The sequence below is a fragment of the Podarcis bocagei genome (genome assembly GCF_964188305.1).
Source record: "Podarcis bocagei genome assembly, chromosome: 4".
Classification (NCBI taxonomy): Eukaryota; Metazoa; Chordata; class Lepidosauria; order Squamata; family Lacertidae; genus Podarcis; species Podarcis bocagei.
This window is the reverse complement of record NC_138128.1, coordinates 30,389,087-30,415,903: the sequence shown is the minus strand read 5'-3', so window position 1 is coordinate 30,415,903 and position 26,817 is coordinate 30,389,087. Positions and strand designations below refer to the sequence as shown.

Below are 26,817 nucleotides of genomic sequence, written 5' to 3'. Positions count from 1 at the left end.
CCGCTAGTCAGCCCTCTGAGGGCGGAGCCGGAGTAGCTGCGGGCGGCGGAGGAGAGGGGGCGGGGGTGGTCCCGGGCCGCGCGTGCGCGCTGCTGAGAGCGTCGGTTTGTCTGGTTCCTATGACAACGGCGCCGGCTTGGAGGCCTCGGCCGCCCGGGACAAGATGAAGCTGAAGCGGTTCTTGCTAAGATATTACCCGCCGGGTGCGGAATGGGGCAGGGAAGGGAAGGGCAGTGTGTGGGGTGAATGTTAAAGTTGGGGAGCGGGGGAATGACGACGGGGAAGCCTTACGTGCGGCGGGCAAGCGTGGGCGATGGAAAGGAGGGGATGGTGGAGTCGGGGAAGAAAGGGTTAACGGATATAGATATATACAATGATTGACACACACACACACACACACACACGAGAAACACAAATGTGGAGGGGAAAGAGTCGCAGAGTGGGGGGGGGGGAAGGTTTAATTGAAAGGGTTGAGCTCCGGAACCTATTTGCTCAGCAGGTCTGTTGAATGGAAAAGAAGCTCCGTTGTGTTCTGTCTTCAGTGAGAGCTTGTTCCGTAGTAGGTTTAATACGTTGAACATATTGCATGGAAAGGCGGACTGGCAGTGCTTCTAAAGAAGCAAGCAAACAAGCAAAATCAATAAGTGAGCACAGGATTGCAGCCTCGACCATGAAATGTGAAATAACAACAACAATGGAAACATAGTTTCTCTGAGGTTGTGCAGAGTGTCTTTTTCTTAACTCTTAAGTAACCATGCCTACTCTTTTGGGGAAACTTGTTTCAAATATGTTCTTGTGCTTTTTAGAAATTAAATTAATAGTTAATGGGGAATCAAAGGCAAACGTAGGAAGGGTTTCAAAAAGAAAAGTCACTTGCAAGTGCTCAAAGATGGAACTTACCCCGTTGAAATGCACTTTTGTGTATGAGTCCCCCACACTGAAGATGTACCGGAATAATGCACAATGAGGGCCAGAGTGGTGTCATGGTTAAGAGTGCTAGTTTATTATATCCAGGTGCAAATCCCAACTCAGCCATTAAGCTTTCCAAGTGACTATCAGCCCAAACCTACCTTTTAGGGTTGTCGTGGGGATAAGATGGGTAAGAAAATCATGTTTGCTGCATTCAGTGTTGTGGAGAAATGATGCAATTTAAATGTCATAAATAAAATAACCGGGCCCTATTTGTCTGACCCTTTCTATCTGTGACAGCTTTATCTTGTGGTTGCCTAGGATGACATTTAGATGGTTCTGATAGACAGTTACATTGACCACTCTGCTGAAGTCAGTGCATAGGCTTTTGACATTTAATAGTTGTGGAGTTTTAACTAAAAGTACCTTATGGTAACCAAGATAACTTTAGCATATGACAGACAGTAGGAACACAAAGTACTCGGCTCATGGTTGTGCACCATGGGTAGATAAAAAGCCATAGCTGCTGTCAGCTGAAATGATTTATTACTTATGAATTGATGTCTGAAGTGACTTGAAGAAAAGCTGCATTCTACTAAATCCCTAGTGTTACAAACATTTGTGTAACGTTGACAATTCAGCCGTAAGCCAAATAATGGTATACTGTATATCATACTGTTTCCTATAGGGAACAACAGACTAATACCAAAGTATTAGCCTAATACAGAATCCACAAATTATTTGTAACTGGATTACACACAGAATGCAATAAAGGTAATGTGACAGTCAGTTTGCTTCTATGTATATCTCAGTTATATATATTAGACAGGGTGTCATATTTTGCAGGTTTACTTTTATATTTGGAAGATCTCAAACTGGTAAATTAAGTTGGTGAAGTAGCTTCTGCTTTTCTATACTATCAGTTGTTTGGGCTATGATCCTACAATAACCTGAAAGTATTGGCCTTAGATGGCCATGACTATCTAAGGGTAAGCTTTGAATTCCCAGGTCAATTACTCAGACCAGCAAATAGCCATTTAAAGTGTTTGAGCCTTTGCCATGAACAAACACAAGTGGGCTTATGCAAGCTACTGTAACTCAACTGTAGCAGGAACCACACTGGTATTCCTAAAAGAAGCATTTATGTTTCAGGGGCATCACATATTGCACCACTCAGTTTTGTTGCTGGAAAACTGGATTCTTTTACTAACTAGAGTTTCTCCTGTGTTGTGTATAGTTACATGTACATGGATTGTATCTGTAACATCATTAGTGAGAGAGTTACAACTATTGCCCCCTATTTTACAAAGCCTTTAAATTTTTTTATGTTTCATTCACCTTAGCAAGTTTGGTCTACCTTTTTCTTTAAAAACAAAAACAAAACACTAGCAAAGCTTCCTCTTCCATCTACAGCAGTACTTCTGCTGTTTCCCAGACTGTTTTCCTGTTCTCATTTTTTATCTTGTGCCAGAGAATTCCATAAGTTAATGATGTGGTGTTCTATCGGATGATCCAGAGTTCTCTGTGTATCATGAATAATTACATTGGTTATAAGAGTCAGTATTTTTTTTTTATGTGAAGACTAGCTGAAGTTCAAAAGAGCTGCTTCAGTGATTGGGAATCCTTTGCACATAGAGGGACATCTGAGAAGATGTAGGATTGTGTGGGCTTGTACATGGACAGTGGAATTTTGGGCATTTCCCCTTTGAACAGGAAATCCTCAAGCCATATCACAACACCCTTCACATTTGAAAAGCAGCTTGTCATGTGGAATGGGGGTTGCCTTTGAAGACCATAAGTTCAAAGAGCCCTTAGCATATGCATCTGGTTTCACCGTTCTTTGGCCCCTGACCTGTGTCTTACCATGTGTCACTACAGAAAATGACAAGATGTCTGCCTGATTCTGCTCCCTTATATGGTTTAAATTAGATGTGTTGCTACTGAAATCAATAGGACTTTTTTTATCGAAGGGAAGGTCAGTCTTTGTACTGTGTGCCGTCAGAACCTCTCTTAATACTCAATTAATAATTGTCTTGTTTTGCTTCTTCAAAGGCATTATTTTGGAATATGTTCAAGGTGGGGAAGTGAAAACCAAATCTATAGATTTACTGGATCTCAGTGCTGCGTGAGTATTATATTTTGCTGGATATTGACACAGAACAACTTTACTGATATATACAAATCTGCTAAACAGCTAAGAAATGTATTGCACTCTTTTTGGTCATATTGAATAAGACAATCATGCTGTCAAATCATCCTCTTCCAAGTACAGTCATTTAAGATTGAGGTGTTAGTGCCCGATCCTGTCTCCTATGGCATATCTAGCAATATGGCAGCTACTTTCAATGAAAACTTCATAGGGTTGAAAATTCAAGGGTGTGTGATTTCCATTTCACAACTGATGAAATTACAACATTTTTGGAAAGGGCTGTATAGCCTTTCATAGAGAAGGTTCCAGGTTTAATCCCTGGCACCTCTGTTTGAGGTTGGGAGGGACTCTGTCTGAAACTCTGGAAAACTGCTGCCAGTCAACATAGAAAATACTGAGCTAGATGGATGAATGGTCTTACTCAGTGTAAGGCAGCTTCCTATGTTCTAAAACTTAGTATTCCCACGATGGGATATATGTGAGCAACAAATATAAGATGCTTTTCATGCCTTGTAAGAAGATCTCCAGCATTCATAAAGTGTATCTGAATTAGACATATAAAGATATATATTGGCTTTGGTGTTCATATTTGTTGTAAACCTCTCTTGCACACCTCTGCCTTGATTACTTGATGTGCACTGGCAGGAGCATGCAAAAGGTGTATTTCAAAGCCACAATTAAGAATTGATTCTGGGAGCTTTCCTGGGCTAAATTGAATATGTCAAAGAAATGTTTCAGAAAACAGACATTGGGTTAGATTTAGATTAATTATGCTGAAGTCCCCTTGAAATAATTGGGATAAGGTTGTCATGATGGCTAGCTTTAAGTCCTATATTTATTTCAGCAGGACTAAAGCATTGAATGGAACTAAATTTTCCATCTGGATCCAACTCAGCATCTTATGTGTAATATACTTTTGCTAGCATACCTAACAAATGTAGTTCTTGAGCATGTCAGTGACCTATATGGAAAACATACTGGACAAATTCCATTTGTTCAATGGATGTTATTCCCTAGTGGAACATACCTCCTTCACCATTGAGACTATCCATACGGAAATCCTTCACAAACAGGATCTAGTTTTGTAAATTGTTTATTTGTTCCCTGTGATGCTGCTGTGCTTTTAACATACCAAAACCTTTGAGATTATTTTTAGAATATTTGTTTTTTCAGCTTAAAGAGAATTTTAACTCCTTACCTCCCATGACTAACCCTGAGAAACACAATGCCAAAGTAAACTTTTTAAGACTATGTGATATTTTTTGACAAATTAGCATGTTGTTTGAAATTAAAACAAAAAACAGAAATGAGTGCTGTCACTGAGGTTATTCAAATCCAAGCAGCAGAGTAGAGCTGACCACTTGTTTTAAAACCTGCATGAACAAGTAACTAGGAAAGACCTAAACATACAGAATATTCAAAATTAATCACATTCAAGTAGAAAACATTAAAATTGTAAATAAAATGACTGAAAAATGGGAAACCTGTCTTATACTCAAAAGATACAAGGCCTAACCTAGAAATCTAAAGTTTTACAATTGGTGTGGATTATGTTAGTAGCTGACACTGGACCTAGGTATTTCTAGGTGAACTCGGGAATTTCCAGTGGCTGTCTACTTCTTATGTGTATCTACTTCTTATTTGTATCTAACTTCCTGACTGATGTGTGCTCTGAGGCTTCTATGACATAGTCCAATCCTCTATGTGTTTATTCAGAAGTAAATCCCACAGAGTTCAATGTAAATAAATGTACATCTGTTTTTATGGAAAGATAAAAAAATACATCTGTGGAGACCCACAGGTACCCTGCCCCTATTCTGCAGTTGGCACATGGGAAAATATCAAAATGACTCCCCTTCCCCCTTTCTTCCTGGTTGATAAAAACAACAGAAGGATTTCATTTTCTCTTAACTTCAGGAGATGATAATTGTGTTTTAATATCTTTAAACATTATTCTACTTTAGTACAGATGTAGAAGCCTTAGTAGCAGATATAAGAAAAGCAGAACCTCTCATCACAGCATCACGTAAAGACCAGGTTGTACATTTAATACTGCGACTACAAGAGAAGCTAGGACAACAGGTGGACCACAAATTCTATCTTTTTAAGGTAAGAGCCATGAGACAATTTCTGATACTTGCTTTCTGTTATGTAAATACACAGAAACTAGAGGTTTTAAATGGCTGTTGATTAAACTGTCCTGCTCTCAGGTCATTGTGAGAGCTGGCAGAAATGGAGCCAAGCCTGAGTGCAGTAGTTTTGGGCTTTTTAACTAATATTCTGTTCTGACAACAGATCACATGAATATATTAATTCTCACACAGTTCCAATTCTGTGACTGCAAGTTGTTTTTAACTGTTTTTATTCTTGGATTTTAAATTGTTGCAACCCACCCTGAGACCTGCTGATGAAGGGCAGGTAATACATTTAATAACAACCACAACTCCTGTGGGTGGTGGAATTGGGGGTGTTTTGTCTGTTGTCAGTTTCTGTAGCTTTTCCACAATCTGCAGTACCTTTTTCCACAGTGCCAGATGGCAGTGTTGAGTTACCTAACCAGCAAGTTAATTGCTGCTGATTTTCAGAAAGAGGATTTCAGCCAGAGCCTAGCCTCTCCAGGGAGCTCACTCATCACTCCCTTGGTTATCTCTACTGAAAGAGACTGGCACTGGGAGCTGACCAATACATACAAGTAGTTGAGCATGTTGGAAAATAAGTTGCAGTGCTTGATGCACATATCCTTGCTGCGTTATGTGATTAAGTGGTAGATTTACAATCAGCACAGACTCTCAGAAAGCCTGTATTTGTATGGCGGGGTGGGAGGGAAATCATAGGAAGACTATATGAAGGGATGGTCTCTATGTAAAATAGCTGTGTGGAAAAAATTGATTTAAATATGAACCAGAGCTATTACTGGTGTCCCTTCCTCATCTGCATTTGATGTCAAAGAGTGTGGATAGATCTCTTAAGAACAGCACACTACCTTCCATCTAGCAGCATGAGGTTTATCTACACATGAGGATCATTGTCTCTTCTAGAGCGCCAGCTGACAGACAGTCTGTTGCTGAAATTTGGGGATCTGATAAAGAACAGCACAACACTGAACTCAAGCTGTTAGTCAATGTTTGGGAGAGGCTTTCTTTTTTGCTGATTCTTTCATGCCCCCCCCCTTTTCCCCAAGCATTGAAAAGTGATCTGTATCCTTTGGCTAGCAATATAAGGATGCTTTCTGCTTCTGAACAGGGTGCAGAGTGCAGGGTTGGGTGGGGAATCTGTTGCGACGGTTGAGCTGCTCCATGTTGCAGACCAGTAAAAAGCTGTTTGTGGAAAGACAGCAGTGAGTTTGACTGTTGATGAAAATATGTCAAATTAGGTACACTCACAAAACATCTCATGCATGCTTGAGAATGTCTTGGTACCCAGATCAACAGAGCCAATGTTGGTGCAATCTGCTCTTGATAATATGTATAAGGAAGTGGTGTCTCTCACATTCTCTCACTATTTGTACTCGACTTTAAGAGTTTTTAAGTGCTTTCACACAGTTGGCCTAGGAATAGTTTATCTTTCTAGTCATTGTCTTAACCCCAGCTTCTTGAATACTGGCTTATTTTTATTTTTGGAAAGGTGATTACACTGATGTAATGTCATTGCAGTGCTCCACACTTTCACATTGTTAAATTGACTGCTATTTTGTTATTTTTTTTTAAAAAGTTGAACTTGGCTGGTTCATGACCCCACAGACAGGCTACTTCATAATTCCAAATCTATATCCCCTTCTTTTGTTTTGTCAGGATGGTTCAAAGTCAGGCGTTGTAGATAAATCTTTTAAGAGTTATACAGTACCTTCCACTAATTCACCTAGAGGCATGGATCCAGTTCTGACAGTTGAGCTTTGAATATCTGAGATTGTAATAGTATTGGGAGAAGGAATAATGGATATGTACCTGTATAGTTAGGGACGTGGGTGGCGCTGTGGGTAAAACCTCAGCGCCTAGGACTTGCCGATCACATGGTCGGCGGTTCGAATCCCCGCGCCGGGGTGTGCTCCCGTTGCTCGGTCCCAGCGCCTGCCAACCTAGCAGTTCGAGAGCACCCTCGGGTGCAAGTAGATAAATAGGGACCGCTTTCTAGCGGGAAGGTAAACGGCGTTTCCGTGTGCGGCTCTGGCTCGCCAGAGCAGCTTCGTCACGCTGGCCACGTGACCCGGAAGTGTCTGTGGACAGCGCTGGCTCCCGGCCTCTAGAGTGAGATGAGCGCACAACCCTAGAGTCTGTCAAGAGTGGCCCGTACGGGCAGGGGTACCTTTACCTTTACCTTTACCTGTATAGTTAATTACTCAAAGATTTGTTACAAGAAAGTTACAGACAAAACTGACTTTACCTGAATTGCGACAAAGCAGGGATGAGGAATCCAGAGCCATCAGTGCGCTTCTTTCCATGCTACATTCTAGCCATGCAGTAACAACAGGTTTCTGTATCCACACATACATCTGTTAATCCTTCACCCAGGCAGACAAGTAACATTATTTCAGCGAGGCAAAACACTCAAGGAGGCTACAGACGAGGGCTGTTGATCAGGGGAAGGGGTGAGTCCTGAGGGTGAGATAGAAAGGTCTGGAGGGCTGCATTTGGCCCCCCAGGTCTGAGCGTTCCCATCCTTGTAATAAAGAGTGCTGCTGGTAGTGATTTTCTTGTGCAGTAATAAGAACTGCACAAATCTATTGAGCGTGAGGAATAATTAGGGGTATGCAGAGTATAATTGGAAAGAGGACTAGTGTTGCATTTCCACTTCATAGCAGATTGCAGTTGCCAGCAACACCTTCTGAATGAAGACACAGAGTTGGTGTAAACCTATACCTTTCTTTGCAGTTTCCTGGGTGATAAAGGTTTTTTGTTGGTGGTGGTGTTCCCAGCATAGTAGCAAGCTGTCGTAACATAACTTAATAGGGGTTTCAATGTGTCATGGATACAACATGCTGCTATAGCATAAGGTTTTAATCCAAATGGGCCCAGTCTTTCCAAAGCCCCGCTGAGTTCAATAGGAAAAGTAAATGTATCCTTAAAACAACACTACTGAGATTAATGTGACTTAAAAGTGCTTAACTTTAGTTTAGCCGTTCCCATTGATTAAAATAATATTTAAGTATTTAGATTTGGGAAGGCAAATACCTAGGAATGTAAAGAAAATTATATTACCTTTATTTTCTAATTTCAGGTCCTCCGGGCTCATATATTGCCACTGACTAATGTTGCCTTTAACAAATCAGGTTCTTGGTAAGTTTGGGTGTTTAAATTCAAACTATGCATGATCTACCAAGGCTTATCTAAATATAAACTGAATACTGTATAGTATTTTACGGTCTGTAATTTCCTCTGCTGAGATTCTGGTTCAAAAAAGGGTTATTAAGATAATTAGTAGGATTGGAAATGCCAAAATCCAACATATTTAGTTAACAATTCTTATTTTGTAAATGAAAATACAGCAAAATGACAGTGGAAAATGTAAGATATCTCTTGTTTTGCCTCCCTCTCCTTTTATTAAATCCCCAGTTGTTCTCCTTATACTCTTCTTGCCTGGTCTTTGATCCTTCATCAAATCAACTGAGAAAAGTAAAAGGGGATGAGGAGCGGGGGAAATACGTAAATTACAACAAAAACCCAACATGTTTTTAAAAATACTATTAATTGAGAGGAACTTAGAAGCAGTAGAGTCCATTCACAAGAAGTTGTATTTTTTCTGATCCCTCTGACATGTTTTAGCAATGTAGTCAGCAGTGGCTTAAATTGTGGGGTGAGGAATAGGGAAGAAATGTTTCTTAAACCTTCCATTCTTCTTGTCTGCTCTAGTTTTATCACTGGAAGCTATGACAGAACATGCAAACTTTGGGACACTGCTTCAGGAGAAGAGTTACGTTCTCTGGAAGGACATAGGAATGTGGTCTATGCAATTGCTTTCAATAATCCGTATGGGTATGCAACTTTTCAGAATCTTTGATCTTTAAAGCCCTAGATGGCCTCAGCACATTATTTATTTCGTACTCTACATCCAAATCATTTTAATTTTTCTCTGTAAATCGTTTTTTACTTTCCCCTTGTACTCTGTTTCATTCTTTAAAATTTAGTGACAAGATTGCGACTGGATCATTTGACAAGACCTGCAAATTATGGAGTGTAGACACAGGAAAGTGCTATTACACCTTTAGGGGACACACAGCAGAAATAGTGAGTACAGGAGCTTTGGAATTATCATCATTATATATGGAATAATCTAATTCTTAAAAAGTTAAGTGTTGTTTTCTCTGTTATTCTCAGTGAAACTATGCTAACAAGTACCACAATACATGCTACTATTCTTTAAAAAATCTGGCACAATAATTTGTACCTACTTAAGTGAAGATATGATTTGGGACGCGGGTGGCGCTGTGGGTTAAACCACAGAGCCTAGGACTTGCCAATCAGAAGGTTGGCAGTTCGAATCCCCGCGACGGGGTGAGCTCCTGTTGCTCGGTCCCAGCTCCTGCCAACCTAGCAGTTTGAAAGCATGTTAAAGTCAAGTAAATAAATAGGTAAGGTAAATGGCGTTTCCATGTGCTGCTCTGCATGCTGGCCACATGACCCAGGAGCTGTACGCTGGCTCCCTCGGCCAATAAAGCGAGATGAGTTCCACAACCCCAGAGTCGGTCACGACTGGACCTAATGGTTAGGGTTCCCTTTACCTTTTAAGTGAAGATATGGAGCAGTGGTAGCTCCATGTTTGCTGTAACATATTTTTCCTGATTCTGTGGAATTATCATTACAAGGTAGAATGGGCTGCTTTATTACCGTAATTAAAATGGACATTCTCCTTCCACATGGTCTAATTGTGAGAGTAAATTCCTTCCTGTACCCCAAGGAAAATATTCCAAGCAATCAAATGAGTGAATGTTTATTACCAGCTATGATCCTATGGCTGTCATGTTTTATTTTACAGCCCTATAAACAGTCAGTGGGGCAATGACTAGAAACAGTTACTGTCACGCTCTAACATATTGTGACTGACCAGTACCTAGGAGAACAGAAAATCCAAGAATTTCTTATAAAGGTTTTCCTTCTCTCTCTTTTTCTAACAGGTTTGCTTGTCATTTAATCTTCAAAGTACATTGGTTGCTACTGGAAGTATGGATACCACAGCTAAATTATGGGACATACAGACTGGAGAAGAAGTAGTCAGATTAACAGTGGGTTGCAGCTTTTATTAGTGATGACTTGGTGTGTTTTTTTGAAAGTGCTATTAAAAGAGCAGTTCTTAATTAAAAGAGCAGTTCTTAATTATCATTTGCAAAAGTCAGAGACGAGAATTTATTCAGAACTCTTAGCATATGTAGTTAAATAATGCATTAAGCAAACATAAAGGAAGACTGAAAGCTGTGATACTAATTAAAAACCATTAAATCTTAAGTGCAGAGCAATCCTATGCATATTTATTTGGAAAACCTACTGTGTTCCGTGGGGCTCCCTCCCAGCTAAGTGTAAATAGGATTGCAGCCTAAATAACATACTTTTTCCAAATTCTGTGGCTTTACTACTACAAGGTAGAATGACCTGCTTTATTAATTAAAATGGACTGGTAATATTCTTTGAAACCTCTCCTGCAGTCAAAAGCACTGTATAATTGCTTTCAGATCTATTACCTGGGATTACAAATAAAGGGGTTATAATATACCCTGTAAGATTGAAGAGAGCTCTCTTAATAATATCACAAATACATGTAGACAGGTATTGCTATTGGCTTCACACTTTTTAAAAATCTGCACAAACTTTGGATGATGGTATAATTCTATCCCTGCAAGATGCTCAATTTTTAAAATTTCATTTTTCTTCTGCCTTTCCTCCAAGGAGATCAGGGAAATATTTAAAAATATATAACAACTTTGTAAGGTAGGCTAGTGTTGAGAGACAGTAACTGACCCAGGGTCTCTGAGTGAGATTCATGATTTGAATGTGATGATTTGAACCCAGATATCAGTGTTCTTTAATTAACCGTCCCACAAAGAAATCAGAATGAATGCTCAATATAATAGCTGACTATCTAACCTCCATGAAAGCAACTGAGACTGAATGCTCAATAAGCAGGTTGTCTAGAAGTGACCCAGGACCTTACATTACATGATACTTTGCCCATCCAGACTGGGATTTTCTATGTTCTTTTTTGAATCTTTGGGGGGGGGGAAAGTTTTTTTAATAAAACAAAGTTTGTATGTTTACAGACAACTGGAAGGATTTTTTTCAGGATTATGTTCCATAAAATAATAGTAACAAAGAAAACAAAACACAGAATCAATAAAGTTTGTACATCTTTATAAATCCTAGATCAGGCATAGGCAAACTCAGCCCTCCAGAAGTTTTGGGACTACAACTCCTATCATCCCTAGCTAACAGGACCAGTGGTCAGGGATGATGGGAGTTGTAGTCCCAAAACATCTGGAGGGCCGAGTTTGTCTATGCCTGTCCTAGATCACTCGGCCCTCCAGATGTTTTGGGACTACAACTCCCATCATCCCTGACCACTGGTCCTGTTAGCTAGGGATGATAGGAGTTGTAGTCCCAAAACTTTCTACATAAAAATCTTTGTTTAAACTTTAAACCTTCTTTTTATAACTTTAGGGGCACTCTGCAGAGATTATTGCATTATCATTTAATACTACAGGAGACAGAATCATCACTGGTTCCTTTGACCATACAGTTGCAGTGTGGGATGTTGGCACGGGCAGGTACTATTTTAAATCTTGTTTTATTTCATGCTTTACAGAACTCTTAAAATAATTCTATACAGGCTCTAGAGTTGTTCAAATTATAAATCTGCCTTTATTTGTTCGTATTTAATACATTTCGAGCAACAATAAGCTTCTAGAAACCAGGAAGGTAAAAATTAGGCATATTGCTTCTCTGCGATTCTCCCTAGCAACAGTTCAAAGTTCCATCTGCCAGAAAGCTAAGATAATAGTTCTCTGTGTTGGCAAGTTATGTAGGATATAGCAGAGCAGTGGAGGATATATATTGTGATATTAATCTTAGACCTTTGTTTCATCACCTGGGAGGCTTGCATTGAATAATCATGGCACAAGCTTTCTTATATTGAATTAGAACAATGGTGTAGCAAACCCAAATATGACTAGCAGGTGCTATTCAAGGTCTGCAAAGAGACCACCCCTAGCCTTCATGGGAAACTATGGGCCTTTTCGGTATCATGAAACTAATGCATCTGAATAACATTTTGTCAAATTGATACAGTGGAAACATTAAAAGCCTTATGATGATCAGCAATAACTTATATGAGCCCGGAATAACATTCATTTCCCATCTTAAGTTATCGCTGAAGGGTCAATATAATTATAAATACATGATATGAATTAAATAGTGTAATTGGTTTGTGAACATTAATATAATTTTTTTTTAATTATCACAAGCAAATAGGAATTTTCCCCCCTTCAGAATATTTGCTTTTGTGATGTTTTCATTTGGTGCAACCATTAGTTAAGGTGCTTCTACGTTGCTCGGTCCCAGCTCCTGCCAACCTAGCAATTTGAAAGCACGTCAAAGTGCAAGTAGATAAATAGGTACCACTCCGGCTGGAAGGTAAACAGCATTTCCGTGTGCTGCTCTGGTTCACCAGAAGAGGCTTAGTCATGCTGGCCACATGACCCGGAAGCTGTACGCCGGCTCCCTCGGCCATTAAAGCGAGATGAGCTCTGCAACCCCAGAGTCAGTCACAACTGGACCTAATGGTCAGGGGTCCCTTTACCTTTAAGCATACATAGGATTGCACTGCAAATGATTGGGGAAACATTAAAGATTTAATCTGTAGTATTTTGTCTATTTCTTTTTATAGATGCCCCTTTGCATAATCTATTTATATTTGAATCAACCACATAACATGTTTTTTATTCTTTCCTGGCAGGAGGATGCATACTTTAATAGGCCATCGTGCGGAAATAAGTAGTGCACAGTTCAACTGGGACTGCACTCTTATAATCACTGGATCAATGGACAAAACATGCATGGTAAGATAGTTGGATCCCTATTAACCTGATTTATTGCTCTCAGTAGTATACGGAAAATAATCATAGTATTGACTAAACCATACATTTGTAGGTCTGAATCCAGGAATACATTCTTCTTGGCCTGCATGAAGGAGTGTGGGAAAAAATAGCTTTTCTCCCAGAGCAGGTACAGAATAAAGGTGTAGGCTTACTCTTACTTCTCTTTAAAATAATAGACAAAGGGCATGTACACACTGCCTGATAATATGCATTCAGTGCTGGAGGCAGAAAACAAGAATATTTCATTTGGAGCAAAAACAAAATTAGTTAAATGTGATCCACTTTGCCTAAGAGATCTCAACCCACCAGGCTCTTAGTAGGATTCCTTGTTCACAAGGAGGCCTTTCTTCCTTGAAGCCTTCCTCTCAAACTCTCCAGAATCTCTGTGTATCACCTGAGATCTGCTTGGTGAACCCACCTCTTGGCTATCCGCCTGCTTATATAGCTTCTCCCTGTCTGTTATTTGATCCGTCCAGAGGCTGCAGGAACAAGGAAGCTGGGAGCTTTTAATTTTCCTACCCCTAGAGACAGGTGTGCAGTTAATCACATCAGCAATGGTGGACCCTATGCCTTGATAGTTTATTAGTTTTGGGGCACCAGCTAAGACTCCACATTAACCCTATACTTCCCAAATGAGCAGACAGGTAAAAAGATGCATTCCCATTTTATAGGCAAACAGTCCAGGACAGTAAAGGCCAATTCCTTTACACTCCATCTTTCTAAAAAAAAAGGCCCAAAGCTTATTCCTAGAAATGCCCCGCCAGTTCATTTGCAATATCACACTTCAAAAGAAAGAAATACAGAAAATAAGAGGGACACTATAGGCTAGCCTGGTTTAGGGAAGAAACACCAACATTTATTGACTTCTGGGGAGTTCTTTTCTTTTTTATTTTATTTTCTAGCCTTTATTAGCATAAGAGTTGAATCTGTGAATAAGCTGCTAGCATGGAAATCAATTCCAGGAGATATCTGGCTTGTGCTGGTAACACATCAAGCAAAATATTTGTTAACCTTGCTTTCTGCCAAATCTGTGTGCTCATACGAAAGAACAAATAGTGATTGACTAGCTACACAGGCCGCAAGCAGTTCAGTCAAATAAATAAAGAAGCTGATTTGGGTTCCCTGTCATTATTTGCCTGCAATTTTGCTTTCTGTCCACATTGCAGTTGTGGAACGCACTGACTGGCAAGCGTGTGGCAACATTAACAGGCCACGATGATGAAGTATTAGACGTTTGCTTTGATTACACTGGCCAGCGTATTGCAACTGCCTCAGCTGATGGTAGGTGAAGTTGATTTTTTTTATTAAAATGTCTTCATCCCGTGTCAGCTGATTTGAAGAGCATTTCTTGAGGGGTAACATGGCGACTCCCAGTAGCTCCTTCTGTGCATCATGGATGACTCCACATGAGGGCAAAGAAAGAATCCTCTAAGAGAGGAACTCTGGTGAGGTGAGTGCATGTTCTGGAAACTGGCTAAGTTTTCTAATACAGCCAATCTTGTGGAAAACCTCCATAATAGCACCAAGGAACGATTATATCCATATAGTGAGCCATTTTTTATGTGTTATGTGATGTGCTCTTTGGCAGCTTTCTCACAGGGCTCTGATATTTAACTCAGTCTTCTGCCCCAAGCTATCTCATATATTGGATCAGTCTAATGAGTCTAGAAGCTTCCAAACCATTTTCGTATGAGTGCCGCCTTCTCATAAGGCCATGCAATTTTAACCTGCTTTCAGTGGCCACCACAGAACATCAAAAGTTTATGGTGAAAGAGTATGCATGGCAACTGTAAGTACTCCCATATAAGGATTGGGACAAATTCAATTCAGTTTACATTTCAAGGCAAACCCACCAAATTTGTACTTTCCCAAACAATACAAGAATGTAAACACAACCATCTTTCAAAATTTGAACTCTGAATTTTGCAGTGCAGCTGTCCAACCAAAAATGCATATACTAAAGTGTACATATAAAAACATATTTTGTTGAAAATAATATTACATTATATTAGTGAAATTTTTTTGCAAAAATGCATTATATTAGGGAAATCGTATACAAAAATGTATATATTGGGATATATTTGAAAAGGCTGATGAATTTTCATGAGAACTTTAAAAAAATCTGCCAACTGATACTGAAACATTGAGAACTGTACTTAAGATTTGAAAAATGAGAAAAGGGAAACCAAAATTGACAGATTCACCCATCCCTTCTCTAAATCAGTGGGCTTTGAGTTGCAGCCAGTCATTTCTAACATTTGCCTTCTCTGGTTCCTGACAAAATTGCAGATGTATTTAAGCACAACAGGTAAATGCCTATAATAAATGCATGATTGTTTGTTTGTTTTCTACTTAAGGATCAGCAAGAGTTTATGATGCAGAAACAAAAAAATGTATATCAAAACTTGAAGGCCATGGAGGAGAAATTTCAAAGGTGACTGTTGTTTTATTTCTCTGTACTGCTGCCCTGAGTAGAATGTTGTTCTAAATTACAGTTAGCTTTGGCCATTTTGCTTGTTCGTATGATCTCATGCTTCTTGAGTATGGACCAGGAAAGCAACTTCTCTCCCTTGCTGTTTTTTATAGTGCTTTATCACTTTATGTCTCCAGTGTGTTAGGAAAGTACAGAGGTTAGTATTCTGTTATAAAAGCTGATAATTGAAAAACATTATTCTTGCAGTTTGAGTGAACAATCCTGCAAGTACATACCACTGACCAGTGGGACTTACTCCTGAATAACTGGAGGTGGGATGTCAGCATTTGAGATTTATGTGAGATTTTTGAGGGCATTCAGGTTATCTATTAACTTGAATAGAAAGATTTTTTGGTGAAAATGGGCAATACTCTACTGCTACCCTCCTATCCTATAATTTTAAGTACAGTAACATTAAATAAGACTGTATCTCTGTGTTGGGCTTTTCCAGCTGCAATATTTAGTGTGGTTTTTCATGCATGTTTCATATGGTATTGTGTGCATGATAAGAAAGCTACAGTCTAAACTACACCTCTCTTACATCCTTGGATGATGCACCTTTATAGTAACCAGAAGCAACAGAATGTAGGCCTACTTTTAATAGTGCTTTAAAAAGGGAATTTGGGCAGCATAGGAAGGTCAGCTTTTAAATTATCTATATTATATATGGTGAACAGAATCTTTCCTCAGGCCAGTTTAACATTGAAGGTAAAAAAAATTGAGAATATTTGCATAAATGTATATATATGTTAGAGACAGATGCTTAGGTTGTTCTTAAATCCATACTGCATGAGCAAGACGAAGGCAGCCCATACATATGTTTCCTGATTTATGGCAGTGTTGTTGGCTAGATACTCTGTTTTGTCATTTAATTTTTGGAGAGCAGTGACTGGTTCAGTATCTGTTTGGATGATTAAAGGAAATATTAGTGTCTGTGTGATGAAATTTGGCAGCACTGTGATATGATGAATCTAATATAGCAAGGATAAAATTATATTTGCAGATTAAAATTTCCAATTTCTTTTTTAGTTCCAAAAGCTTAAAGAGTAGTAGTAATTATTGTTATTTTACATAAAATAAATAAACATTGTAGATTCAATAAGAAAGGAAGAATTGCTACTGATTCTATAACTTTTTTAAAAAGCAGAAAGCTATTCAAACAGAATACAAAACTGTTTCCATGTAAGGTTTTGGAATGCCTGTCTTTGCATTTTGTTTCCTTCTTTTTAAAGTTATTTTTATGAGTCTCCTAAGGAAATAACAGTTCTACATCCCACAATTTTATATGTACTTCATTAATGTTTCCCATTTGCTGTGCAATGTCACGATTCAGCTATCAGATGTGCCCCTAAGTTGAGAGGCAGAAATAAAGGTTAAAGGTCTGCTCTCAAGAATCGGTTTATGTGGCTCATGAATCTATGCACTAAAGAGATGCAGTAAGGCCTTTGGAGGCCTGCAAGGAACCTCCAGGGTAACATTTAGGTTTAAACTGACCTATTTGGTAAAGGAGAGAGAAGGGCAGAAATTATTGAATAAAGGTGCAGGCGGATGAGAAAGAATTTAAAATTTTTGGAATGTTGATTTCAAACATGAGGCTAGTCGCTAATTGAATATTAACGTCACAATTATATTTGGCTACTGAACTCCTCATTGCATATGTGACTAGTTAACTGTAATTCATTATTCTCTCCATTGCTCACCTGGTGCCTTCACTGCATATCTTTAGGCTCCAAGCAAAATGTTTCTCTATAACCAGACCTTTGCCTGAATATTCTATGGCCTTTTAAATGTGTTTATGGGAGGGGGGCTATTGGTTTGTTTTTGTTTCTGTTTTTATCATGTATTTTGTGTTTTCATCTAGTATTTTTGTGTTGTGAACTGTCCTGTGATTTTCAGATGAAGGGCGGAATACAAATTTGATAAATAAATCCTAAATAATCCCAGAGTTATTATCTTGAGGTGGCAGTTCCTTCCTACCTGAGCAAGCTCCTTGATCATAGTGGTACCTTGGGTTAGGTACTTAATTCGTTCTTGAGGTCCGTTCTTAACCTGAAACTGTTCTTAACCTGAAGCATCACTTTAGCTAATGGGGCCTCCTGCCGCCGCCGCGCCGCCGGAGCACAATTTCTGTTCTCATCCTGAAGCAAAGTTCTTAATCCAAGGTACTATTTCTGGGTTAGTGGAGTCTGTAACCTGAAGCGTATGTAACCTGAAGCGTATGTAACCCGAGGTACCACTGTACTGTCTTGGTTCACTTTAAGTCATTGTGCTGGCTTGTGGAACTGAGAATAACAATAGCAATTCTGCTATTGTTTCCTTGGGAATGTTTTATAAGTTATTATTTAGTTCTCAGAAATGGAATCCCAAATATAAAATACGGTACAGCAAGTGTTGTAATTTTTGAAAGGCTCGTGTTTAGCATTAAAATCAAAATTTATTCACAGAAGCCACCCATGATTGAGCCACATTGTGAATATTTGTCTACTTGGAATCAAGTACTTCACAGTATTTCACAGGATAAAGTATTTCACAGGATAATGTGTGACATGACCCTTGTTTTAAGATGAAAGACAGAAAAGCTCCTTGCTTTGGAGGGTTTATTATTGATCAGCCCACTCCAGCCTCTGAATCTACCCGTGTAGATAGAAACTGGAAGACAAAATATATTTAGGGGCTGTTGTCCCAGACTTCAAACCTGTGTGAACCATGGTGGACAAGCTTTAAGATAAGTAATGCCACTTCCTTGCCTCTTTAAAAAATAATTCTCGTTTCTTTGTTTTTAAAAGATCTGTTTCAATCCTCAAGGCAGTCGCGTTCTTACAGCCAGCTCAGATAAGACAGCTCGACTTTGGGAGCCTCAGACAGGACAATGCATTCAAATACTAGAAGGCCACACTGATGAAATATTTTCATGTGCTTTCAATTACAAGGGCAATATAATCATTACAGGTAACTAACAGCTATATTGAAAATTGTCCTTCTACTTGTTTACGCTAAAGTGATGTCAAATAAGGACAGTTTCCTGGTTTCTGTTGTCATGCCTCATTCAGTCCAATTCCGTTGAAAACTTGGATCAAACAGTTATTTCTGTGGCATATTGCTTTTTCACACTAGTTGAATTGTTTCAAAACGGGGTGCTGGCCTAGAGAAGTTGGGTTAAGTAAGTAGGGTGGGGTGGGGGAACGGGACAGCCATTGAACAACAAGTTTCAACAAATAGATATGGCTCCACTTTTTAAACTTTTCACTGGGTGGATGCATTAAGGCAACCTGCAAATTTGAACAGCTAAATACATTTTCCTGTGCTATATACATTTTATTTGCTAGTATCGCATTGATTCTGGTGGTGCTTTCCTCTTTCATCAGCAGAGGTGTTTTTCCAACATTGCAATAAGAGGGAAATGGGGGCATAGCAGCATTACTAAGGCAATTGTAATCCTAGAGCCAAATTTAAGACGCCTTTTCTACAGCATTTCAACACAACTAGTTTAGAATATGTACAAAAGTTAGGTTGGCAATTCTTAGATGGTGGCCTCGCATTCACCGGAAGATACTGATATCTGTAGGTTGCAATCTGTGTTGGCACCTTTTTCCTGATAGAAGCTCTATGCCTTTAACAACAACATTGCAGACAAATATTCATGGAATGCACAGAGATTTAGTGATGAGAAAAGGTGCACCTTTTGAATGTATGCCTGTTGGGTTCCTGTTAAAAGCCCAGAACACATGAAACTGCCTTATGCTCAGTAGTTCTGTCTTTTCTAAAACTAAGTGCCTCTCCAAGATCTCAAGCATGGAAATTTCTCAGCCTTCCTACCTGAGAATTTTTTTGATCTAGAGATATTTGGGCTTCAACTTGGGACATTCTATATACAAAGCATGTGTTCTATTACTGTGCAGTTGGCTCAAAGTGTCGTTTGCTAGACTCTTAATTCATTCAACTGCATCAGAGTTGGAAGACAAGATTGCCAATGAATTTGAGAGCGAGGGATGTATTTGAAATATCTCCTGCCCCAAATAACAGGAAGCTGTAGTTTTATATTATAGATATATGAATGACGTTTGAAATGTTAATCTATTACTTTTCTTTCTAGGTAGCAAGGATAATACATGTAGGATATGGCGCTAATTGAGGACAATCTCTGACCCGACTTCCCAGAGGCTTTTGTATGAGGAGCTTCTTATTATACAGGCAATAACTACTAAGCCCTTCAAAAACCTGTTTTCTGTTTTTGCCTTTTAAAAAATGTTACTGAAGAAGACTTATTTCCTGGACTCATGAAATTAGCAATGTTAGCTAGTTATGTGATAGGTTCTACTCTAATAGCATTGATATAAGTGTTAGTGACTTAGTTGCGACAAGTGGCATTGTTTTCTTTGTAATGGTTTTTAGGCCAGTTGGGGGGGGACGGGGGGGGGCACCGTGATCTTATTAGCAATGCATTGCCTTACTTGAATGCCTCTCACATTTGGTTGGATAATTTTTACTATACTTAATTTTTATTTAATAAAAACATTTAAAACACTATAAAAGTCCAGCTTTTTATGTAGTATTAACAGTTGAGCATATATTAAAACTGTCTATTCAAGTATTGCCTGAAGCCTCTGGATAAAGTGCTTATTAAAACTTTTTTTTAAAAAAATTAAAAATCTGCCATATAGCTCTATATTTACTCATCAAATTAAAAAAAAAAAAACTTATTACATATTGGATTTCCATCTTGAAGCCTTAGAGTGACCAGCAAAATATATTAAAAACCCGTATCTGAAATGCAGTATTAAGCTTCAGCGTAAATCACTTAGTTCCTAAACTTCAGGCCACACACTACGAATCAGCATAATGGATGGTAGTGGGTATGCACCAAACATTTGGTAAATGTTTTTCTCAACTGCTACAAAGGATGCTTCACTTTTTAACCTTTTCCTTTGTGCTATATGAATAAAAATATTATATATTATCTAGGTTCTGGAGTGTAAAACACTGCATGGGTTCATGCATTTAGCTTGGGAGTGGTACTACTGTGTCATGGTAGGGAAGTTGCAGAAATCCTACCCCTCCCTTGTGAACTGAGTGCCCAATCTCAAAGAAGCCTGGCTCTTGTGATCTGCCGCTTTGAGCAGGAATAATTACATGAAAATTGGGCCTCAATAAAAGGTCTGTCTGGCCCACACTGGAGAAGTAGCTTGCACCATAGAGGAGAGAGGCTCAGACCTTTTTAATCAAGCCTTTGTGAATGTATGAACCATGATTTGTTAATGTGTAGTTCACAGCTTTTCATCCTGTCGTTTCACATCCATTTTCTTTTTTCCTCCAATCCCGTTTGTCCTCTTAACTGCAGTAAGTGATTAAAGTGATTTGCCTCAGCATGTGTGTATACCTGAATATCCAGATGCTGCCTTGGTACTGGCATGAAATCTAGCTTCTAAGTGTTTTTGAATTCCTAGTATCCTCACTATGAGAGCCTATTTGCTGTGCTGCCCTGAAAATGTCAACTGAACTGAAATATAATCTAGCCTGATTTCCCTGTTCAGCTTTATCCTAAGGAGTCTCTGATATTATGCATGGTTTACCTCCCATGAAGGCTGCGGAAGTGCTAGGTGTGATCTGCTATGAAGCAAAGCACTGGTATTTGCTACAGAGCAATGCACAATACCTCTAGGCTCTGGAAAGTGTAGCTTTGTTTTTCAGAAATACATGAAGATACTTTTCCTGAGAAAGAAAACTTTTGTTGCAGACTTCACAATATTTTGAAGCTGTTGGCATTTACAGTATTTAAGTCCCCCATGGAGGCGAGGTAACCTTTAACTCAGGGTTACATTGCTAGAGCCTCAGACCTGTATTTTGGTGAACCCACTTTTTTGCAGTTCTCTTCTGATCCAGCTCTGCTTGCACTTCGTTATGTGCACCTGTTTTTCTCGATCTGAAATATTATCTCCTCTAACTCAGATGCACCTATTAATTTGAGTGGGGCCAGATCAGCATTGTGAGATCTCTGCATTAGCAGAGATGGCTTAGAATGTCAATACCTTAAAGGTCCATAACATGTAGTCCACCAACAACATACAATGGGGTGTTTAATAACTCTTTGAGTTTGCTGCCCCACATAAAACAGGATTTAATTTTATATAAAAATGAATTGATCTTTCACTATTCTTTTTAAAAAGAAAAAACTTCAAATGCTCCCCGCTTCCCTCTTTAAAAGCTTGTTTGTCTATCCATTTAAGATTAAAACTCTAAGAGCAGTTCAGTATTTCTTTGGCTTCCAATTCGGATGAAGGCATACATCAGAAGTAGTATTTTGGGATAAGTTTTTGAGCGCACATGTCTCCCTATTTGATCCACACATTAAGAATTCTGGTCTCATAGCCTGCTCCTGCTAAATGTTGAGATATTTGTGCTTTGGATTATGTACTTTTAGCGGCCTTCCATCAATCTTCAAGCTACAGGTGACCAGCTACTTTGAAAACTGAAGCCTTTAGGGTATGTTGGCATTCCAGTTCTATGTATTCCCTTCAGCTTGTAATGAATGCATTTCACAGCAATTCAGAACTTTTGTAAAATACCTTTTTGTCTGATGTCACACACTGATCCTTTTTCTTGCTGAGCTGCTATATGAAAATACTTTATGTCCTCTCTACTGTGTAGAAAGGCTAATTCAAAATTAGGTTTTACAAAGGCAAAGAGGACACAGACTGTTAACATAAATTTATTTCAAGTCAGGCTGCAATACTAAAAAGTAGCATACAGAAAGGAATTGCATCACACTTTCACATGTTAGCTATGTTATTTGTGCTTGTAAACATTTATTCTACCACCGCAAAACATCTGTGTAACACACAACTAACTGGAATTGGTCTAAAAATAAATAACCTTTCCAACAGTATAATTTCAATCTATAATGCTCCATAACTTTATTACTGTTTTCTCAGAGGTCCTGAGTGCACACTGGCCTTGAGAAGCTTTCTGGATTGTGGCACATCTCCAGAGTGGACCCAGGTGCTGTTCAGCCAAAGCTAGTGCTTGCAGTATAAATTGGCCTTTCTATTATTAACCACGACCTTTACTCCTCTACATGTATTGTGGAGTAACTATATAGTCAGCAAAGTCGCTTGAACACTTAGATTAATATGCTGGCAAATGTCACCTTTGCGAAAGAACAGGCATGGGTGGAAGTGGATTTAACAGAAGCAGTGGTGACAATTATGGCTCTTAATAATTTTATTTAAAAGTACTGCAAAAATAGTGTAAAAAGATAATTTACTTTTGGACACATTACAGAATCATATACTATCTTAATGAAAATAAGAGATGTCTTTCATAGTCTTCAGGAACATACAGGCAGAATCTGTATATGGCCAAACGATTGAAATTCTGTTTTTCAAAAAAAGCAAATGACAGAATTGCTGCTTTGCAAAGATGCTAGTAAAGGATATTGACAATTTGGAATAGAGATATTTAGTGGGTAATGAGCTGAAGATTTTTATTGCAACACAGTTCCCTTTCCTGACTTTAAATTAAAAGCAGTATTTTTGGCCAAAGCCAAAGAACGTTTTAAGTATGGGTGCAAAAACTACTAGTTATTTGAAAATCAGGGTATTGGGGATGTACACTGACAATCAGGCAAGTTTTTATGCATTAAAAAGATCACAGGGACCCCAAACATTTAACCTCATTAAAATTTTGGTTTTAAAGTGTTGATAATCACATGATTCTACCAGTATAAAAAGAATAATGAAAAGGGAGAAACTTGTTCTCAGAAGTGCCATCTAATACAATTCATCACAGCTCAGTATATTTTGGAGCCCAGGTTCCGTCAGAAGCAATCTTAAAACTTTCACATTCTGTAGAATAGTTGAGGCAGTTTGAACAAATATTCCTGCCTAATAGGCACCCCTTTTTCCTTGCTTTGGTGTTTCCCACTTTAGGATAAAAAGCTTTCACACTCACACCCTTTCTATGAGGGTACAGTCTATGAGGCTGGCCTAAGCTAAACCAATTTGAGTGCAGCAGTTAAGACCAAATGATTGTAAATCATGAGCACTTACTTGGAGTAAGGCTTGTTGAACTCAGTGGGACTTAGCATCTGAATAAATCTGCATAGCATCAATTTGTATAATTTGAGTAGTAAAGATGAATTCCTTTAAAAGCAACTGTTCATTCGCAGATTGCAACGAACTTTACAAAGGACGTGAATCACCATTCCAGGTGAAAGTAAGGGGAGGCTTAGAAATGCCAATACCTGCCCACAGTCTCACAGCGAGTTGCTAGTAAAGCTGTGTGTGGGACTCAAATCTGTTAATGAGCAGTCCAATATTAGCATTCACTGGAGCACAGAACCTCTGAAAACTGCAGGGAAAGAACACAACACGATAAGGAGTTTTAAAGACCTGCATGAAAACCTGCCAACCTGAATTTTGTTCCTTTCAGCAGAACATATACGCCTGCCGAATGGCGAACGGCTTTTAAAAAGGAATTTCAACAGCTTGCGAATGTCGCTTCTTTGTGACACAGTTCAAGAGCTCAGGCTCCTCTTTCTATTCTTCTGGAGTAATTTGAAAACATAATTACACAGAATTCATTGAGAGGCATATCCTCCTACGTATTCGTTTGCCTCGCATTCTGCAAACTGCTAGTGTAGTCAAACGACAAATACTAACCTCTCTTTCTCTCTCTTTTAAAAATGCCTTTGTTACTGTGTGATTTCACTGTCAGTCAATACACATAGCCGACAGGAATGTATGTATGTTTGATTACGGGAAACAGATGTTGTTTTTTCCTCCGGTTTCCACAAATGTCACTTCAAAATGCGCACGCCCCTGTCCTCCAACGCAAGGATCCCCATTTGATACAACTGTATACTCCAGGTCTTTCCTTTCAACCCATCACTTTCTTTCCTGTGCACAGCTCTAAAACAGACCCATGGCAGAGTTTGTGCATTTCTGCTCAGTTCTATGTGCTGATGTTTTGAAAAAGAGGGCCACTCACAAATCACTGCCACTTAAAATGGATTAAAAATGAAAACAAGTGTGACAAGGTTTCTTATCCCAACTCGAGTAGCCAGTCAAACAGGCTCGGAGTCCGCTCTCTGCTTTCTTCATGGAGTTTGCAGAATTGTACCACGGCATGAAAGATATCGCCCACTTTCCAGGACTTCTCGTGGACAAGCTGCACAACATCTAAAAACTGGAAGGGGGGGAAAAAATGTTTACTCATAAGAGTTGGTTTCACCCAATTAGGTTCTCTCCTTTTCACTGTAACTATATGAATCCAGGAGGGTTGGCTCACACACTGCTCTAATGGTTCATCACTCATTGACTACAGAATCAAGTGAGGACTTGTGTGTGAGAGAATGTGTCAGCTCAGTTGGTTAGAGCAGGTTGCTGATAATGCCAACGTTTCAGGTTCACTCCCCGTATGGACAGCTGCATATTCCTGCATTGCTGGGGGTTGGGCTAGATGGCAGGGTCCCTTCCAACTCTATGATCCTGTGACCACAGGCCAATCATGTTTGATCTTTCCTGCCACCTCCACAGCAAAACCTCTGACTGGAATCAGTGACACACTCAGCTGTCAAGTGACAAGTAAATAAGTAATGAGAAATCAATTGATACTTAAATGGTTGTATGAAGCATTCCTGAGGGGAAAGCTTTGGTTTAAGAATAGGAGGCAAGCTATGTTTAGGAATTTACAATGCAAATAGTAAATACGGTGGTTTCTGCACAAAATGTTGCAGGGTGGAAGATCCCATTCAGGTTACAAACTAGCATTGCTCTCCTCCTGGAAACTCCATTCCTCCTCCAATTCTGACCACCCCCTTGCCCTGGAAAACAGTCAGAATTCCATGGTAACTGAGTACACGTCATTCTCATTAGCTGTCTTGGACTCCCCCCAGAATATATGTGCAAAAACAACCTATTTTGAAGGGGTTCTAAAATGCCCAGAACTCCTTGTCACTGGAACTCAAATCTAGAAGGAACAATAATGCATTGATTTTTACTGCATACCAATTGTGTGTTGGTGTGTATGTGTGTGTTTAAAAATCTTCCTTAAGATTTCCAAGCAACTGGGGGAAAATATTGTACTGTCTACTTTTGTGCTTTGCTATTATTTGAAAGGAAGAGCATCACCACACCACACACCCAGGCCCTTGGTTTGCAAATGGAAATTAGCGCTTTCTCATTTTTCTTCTTCTTTTTTTTACTTTTCACAATCAATATCTGATTAGGCTTCATCACTCCACTTTCAAAACAAGGGAGGAAATGTATTGTGCCTCCGTAGCTAGCAGGACAATTTGCCATTTACATGTGGTCTTTTAAACTTAAGCACATATTTTAAAGATGTTCATCTAGGCTTGCTGTTTCCAAGGGCAGGCTTTCAGGCAGGATGTGTTTCATCACTTTCTGGGGTGTTTTAGGAATTGGTTAAAGTATTTGCAGAGGCATATGGTAAAGCTGACAGCTGTTTCTATAATGGGAAACAATTTAGGCAGTTGTTACTGAATGCAGCTTAAATTATTGCTGAAGATTCCCAAATATTTTGCCTTAGAAAATACTAAACAATGCCTCAGCTGTACCTAATACCAACTCTCTCACACTTTTTTTTTTTAAGATCCAGGGCTTGATTCTATGAGCTCTTGTCCTGACACAGCAGCTCATAGGATCCAAGGCAAGACCTTGTGCAGTACCTGCTCCATCCCTGTTGAAGGCAAGAGGGAGCAGGAGTCTCACTTGCTGCTCATATCTATTTATACAAAACATTTTCATCCCATCTAATTTCACGAGCCGAGATGGCTTAAACTGAGGGTACCCAACGTGGTACCCAGATATCCTTAGATTACATCTTCCATCACCCTTGCACATTGGTCATGCTGGCCGGGGCTTCTGGAGGGCAACACATTGATTGCCCTTGTTTAAATAAACTCCTGCTATGCATCTCAGTGCTTGAGATACTAGAGCAAGCCTAGTTTACAGGAGCCTCTGTGCTCCACATCTGTGACTGCACAGGTTTTTGTGATACCTTAATGTAGCACAAAGTGGCATCCAAATTATAAGGTCATTCCTGAATGGCTTTTCTGTCACAGGTTTGTATTTCATTATTCCCACTCAACCGTGAAGCTTAGTGGATGACCATGGGCCAGTCACTGTCCCTATGCAAACCCCATCTCACAGGGTTGTTGGGAGGATAAACGGGGAGGGGGAGAATATTATA

The 26,817-nt window shown here is 39.2% G+C and overlaps 2 protein-coding genes across 5 annotated transcripts in view; one reads left to right on the top strand and one right to left on the bottom strand.

Moving 5' to 3' along the window:
• The first annotated feature begins 31 nt into the window (after nucleotides 1-31).
• Nucleotides 32-19,874, top strand: DAW1 (dynein assembly factor with WD repeats 1). The gene is made up of 13 exons (XM_081190501.1): nucleotides 32-203; nucleotides 2,962-3,034; nucleotides 5,023-5,167; nucleotides 8,273-8,331; nucleotides 8,905-9,027; nucleotides 9,180-9,279; nucleotides 10,167-10,274; nucleotides 11,701-11,807; nucleotides 12,995-13,097; nucleotides 14,303-14,417; nucleotides 15,494-15,570; nucleotides 18,396-18,558; nucleotides 19,703-19,874. Exons 1-13 carry the CDS (start codon nucleotides 164-166, stop codon nucleotides 19,735-19,737), a joined length of 1,248 nt encoding a protein of 415 aa, XP_081046627.1. The 5' UTR covers nucleotides 32-163; the 3' UTR covers nucleotides 19,738-19,874.
• A 2,425-nt stretch (nucleotides 19,875-22,299) lies between these two features.
• The window catches only part of SPHKAP (SPHK1 interactor, AKAP domain containing), a 71,723-nt gene continuing 67,205 nt past the window's right edge, over nucleotides 22,300-26,817 (bottom strand). For all 4 annotated transcript variants that reach the window (XM_081189891.1, XM_081189892.1, XM_081189894.1 and 1 more), the window contains one exon: nucleotides 22,300-24,792. In XM_081189891.1, the coding sequence (XP_081046017.1) occupies nucleotides 24,649-24,792 (144 nt within the window). In that variant the 3' untranslated portion in view covers nucleotides 22,300-24,648. The remainder of the gene's footprint in view (nucleotides 24,793-26,817) is intronic.

Coding starts and splice junctions, on each gene's coding strand:
- DAW1 (XM_081190501.1), top strand. CDS start 164: ATGAAGCTGAAGCGGTTCTTGCTAAGATATTACCCGCCGG. Junction 204..2,961: donor GCTAAGATATTACCCGCCGG/GTGCGGAATGGG, acceptor GCTTCTTCAAAG/GCATTATTTTGGAATATGTT. Junction 8,332..8,904: donor TTTAACAAATCAGGTTCTTG/GTAAGTTTGGGT, acceptor TGTCTGCTCTAG/TTTTATCACTGGAAGCTATG.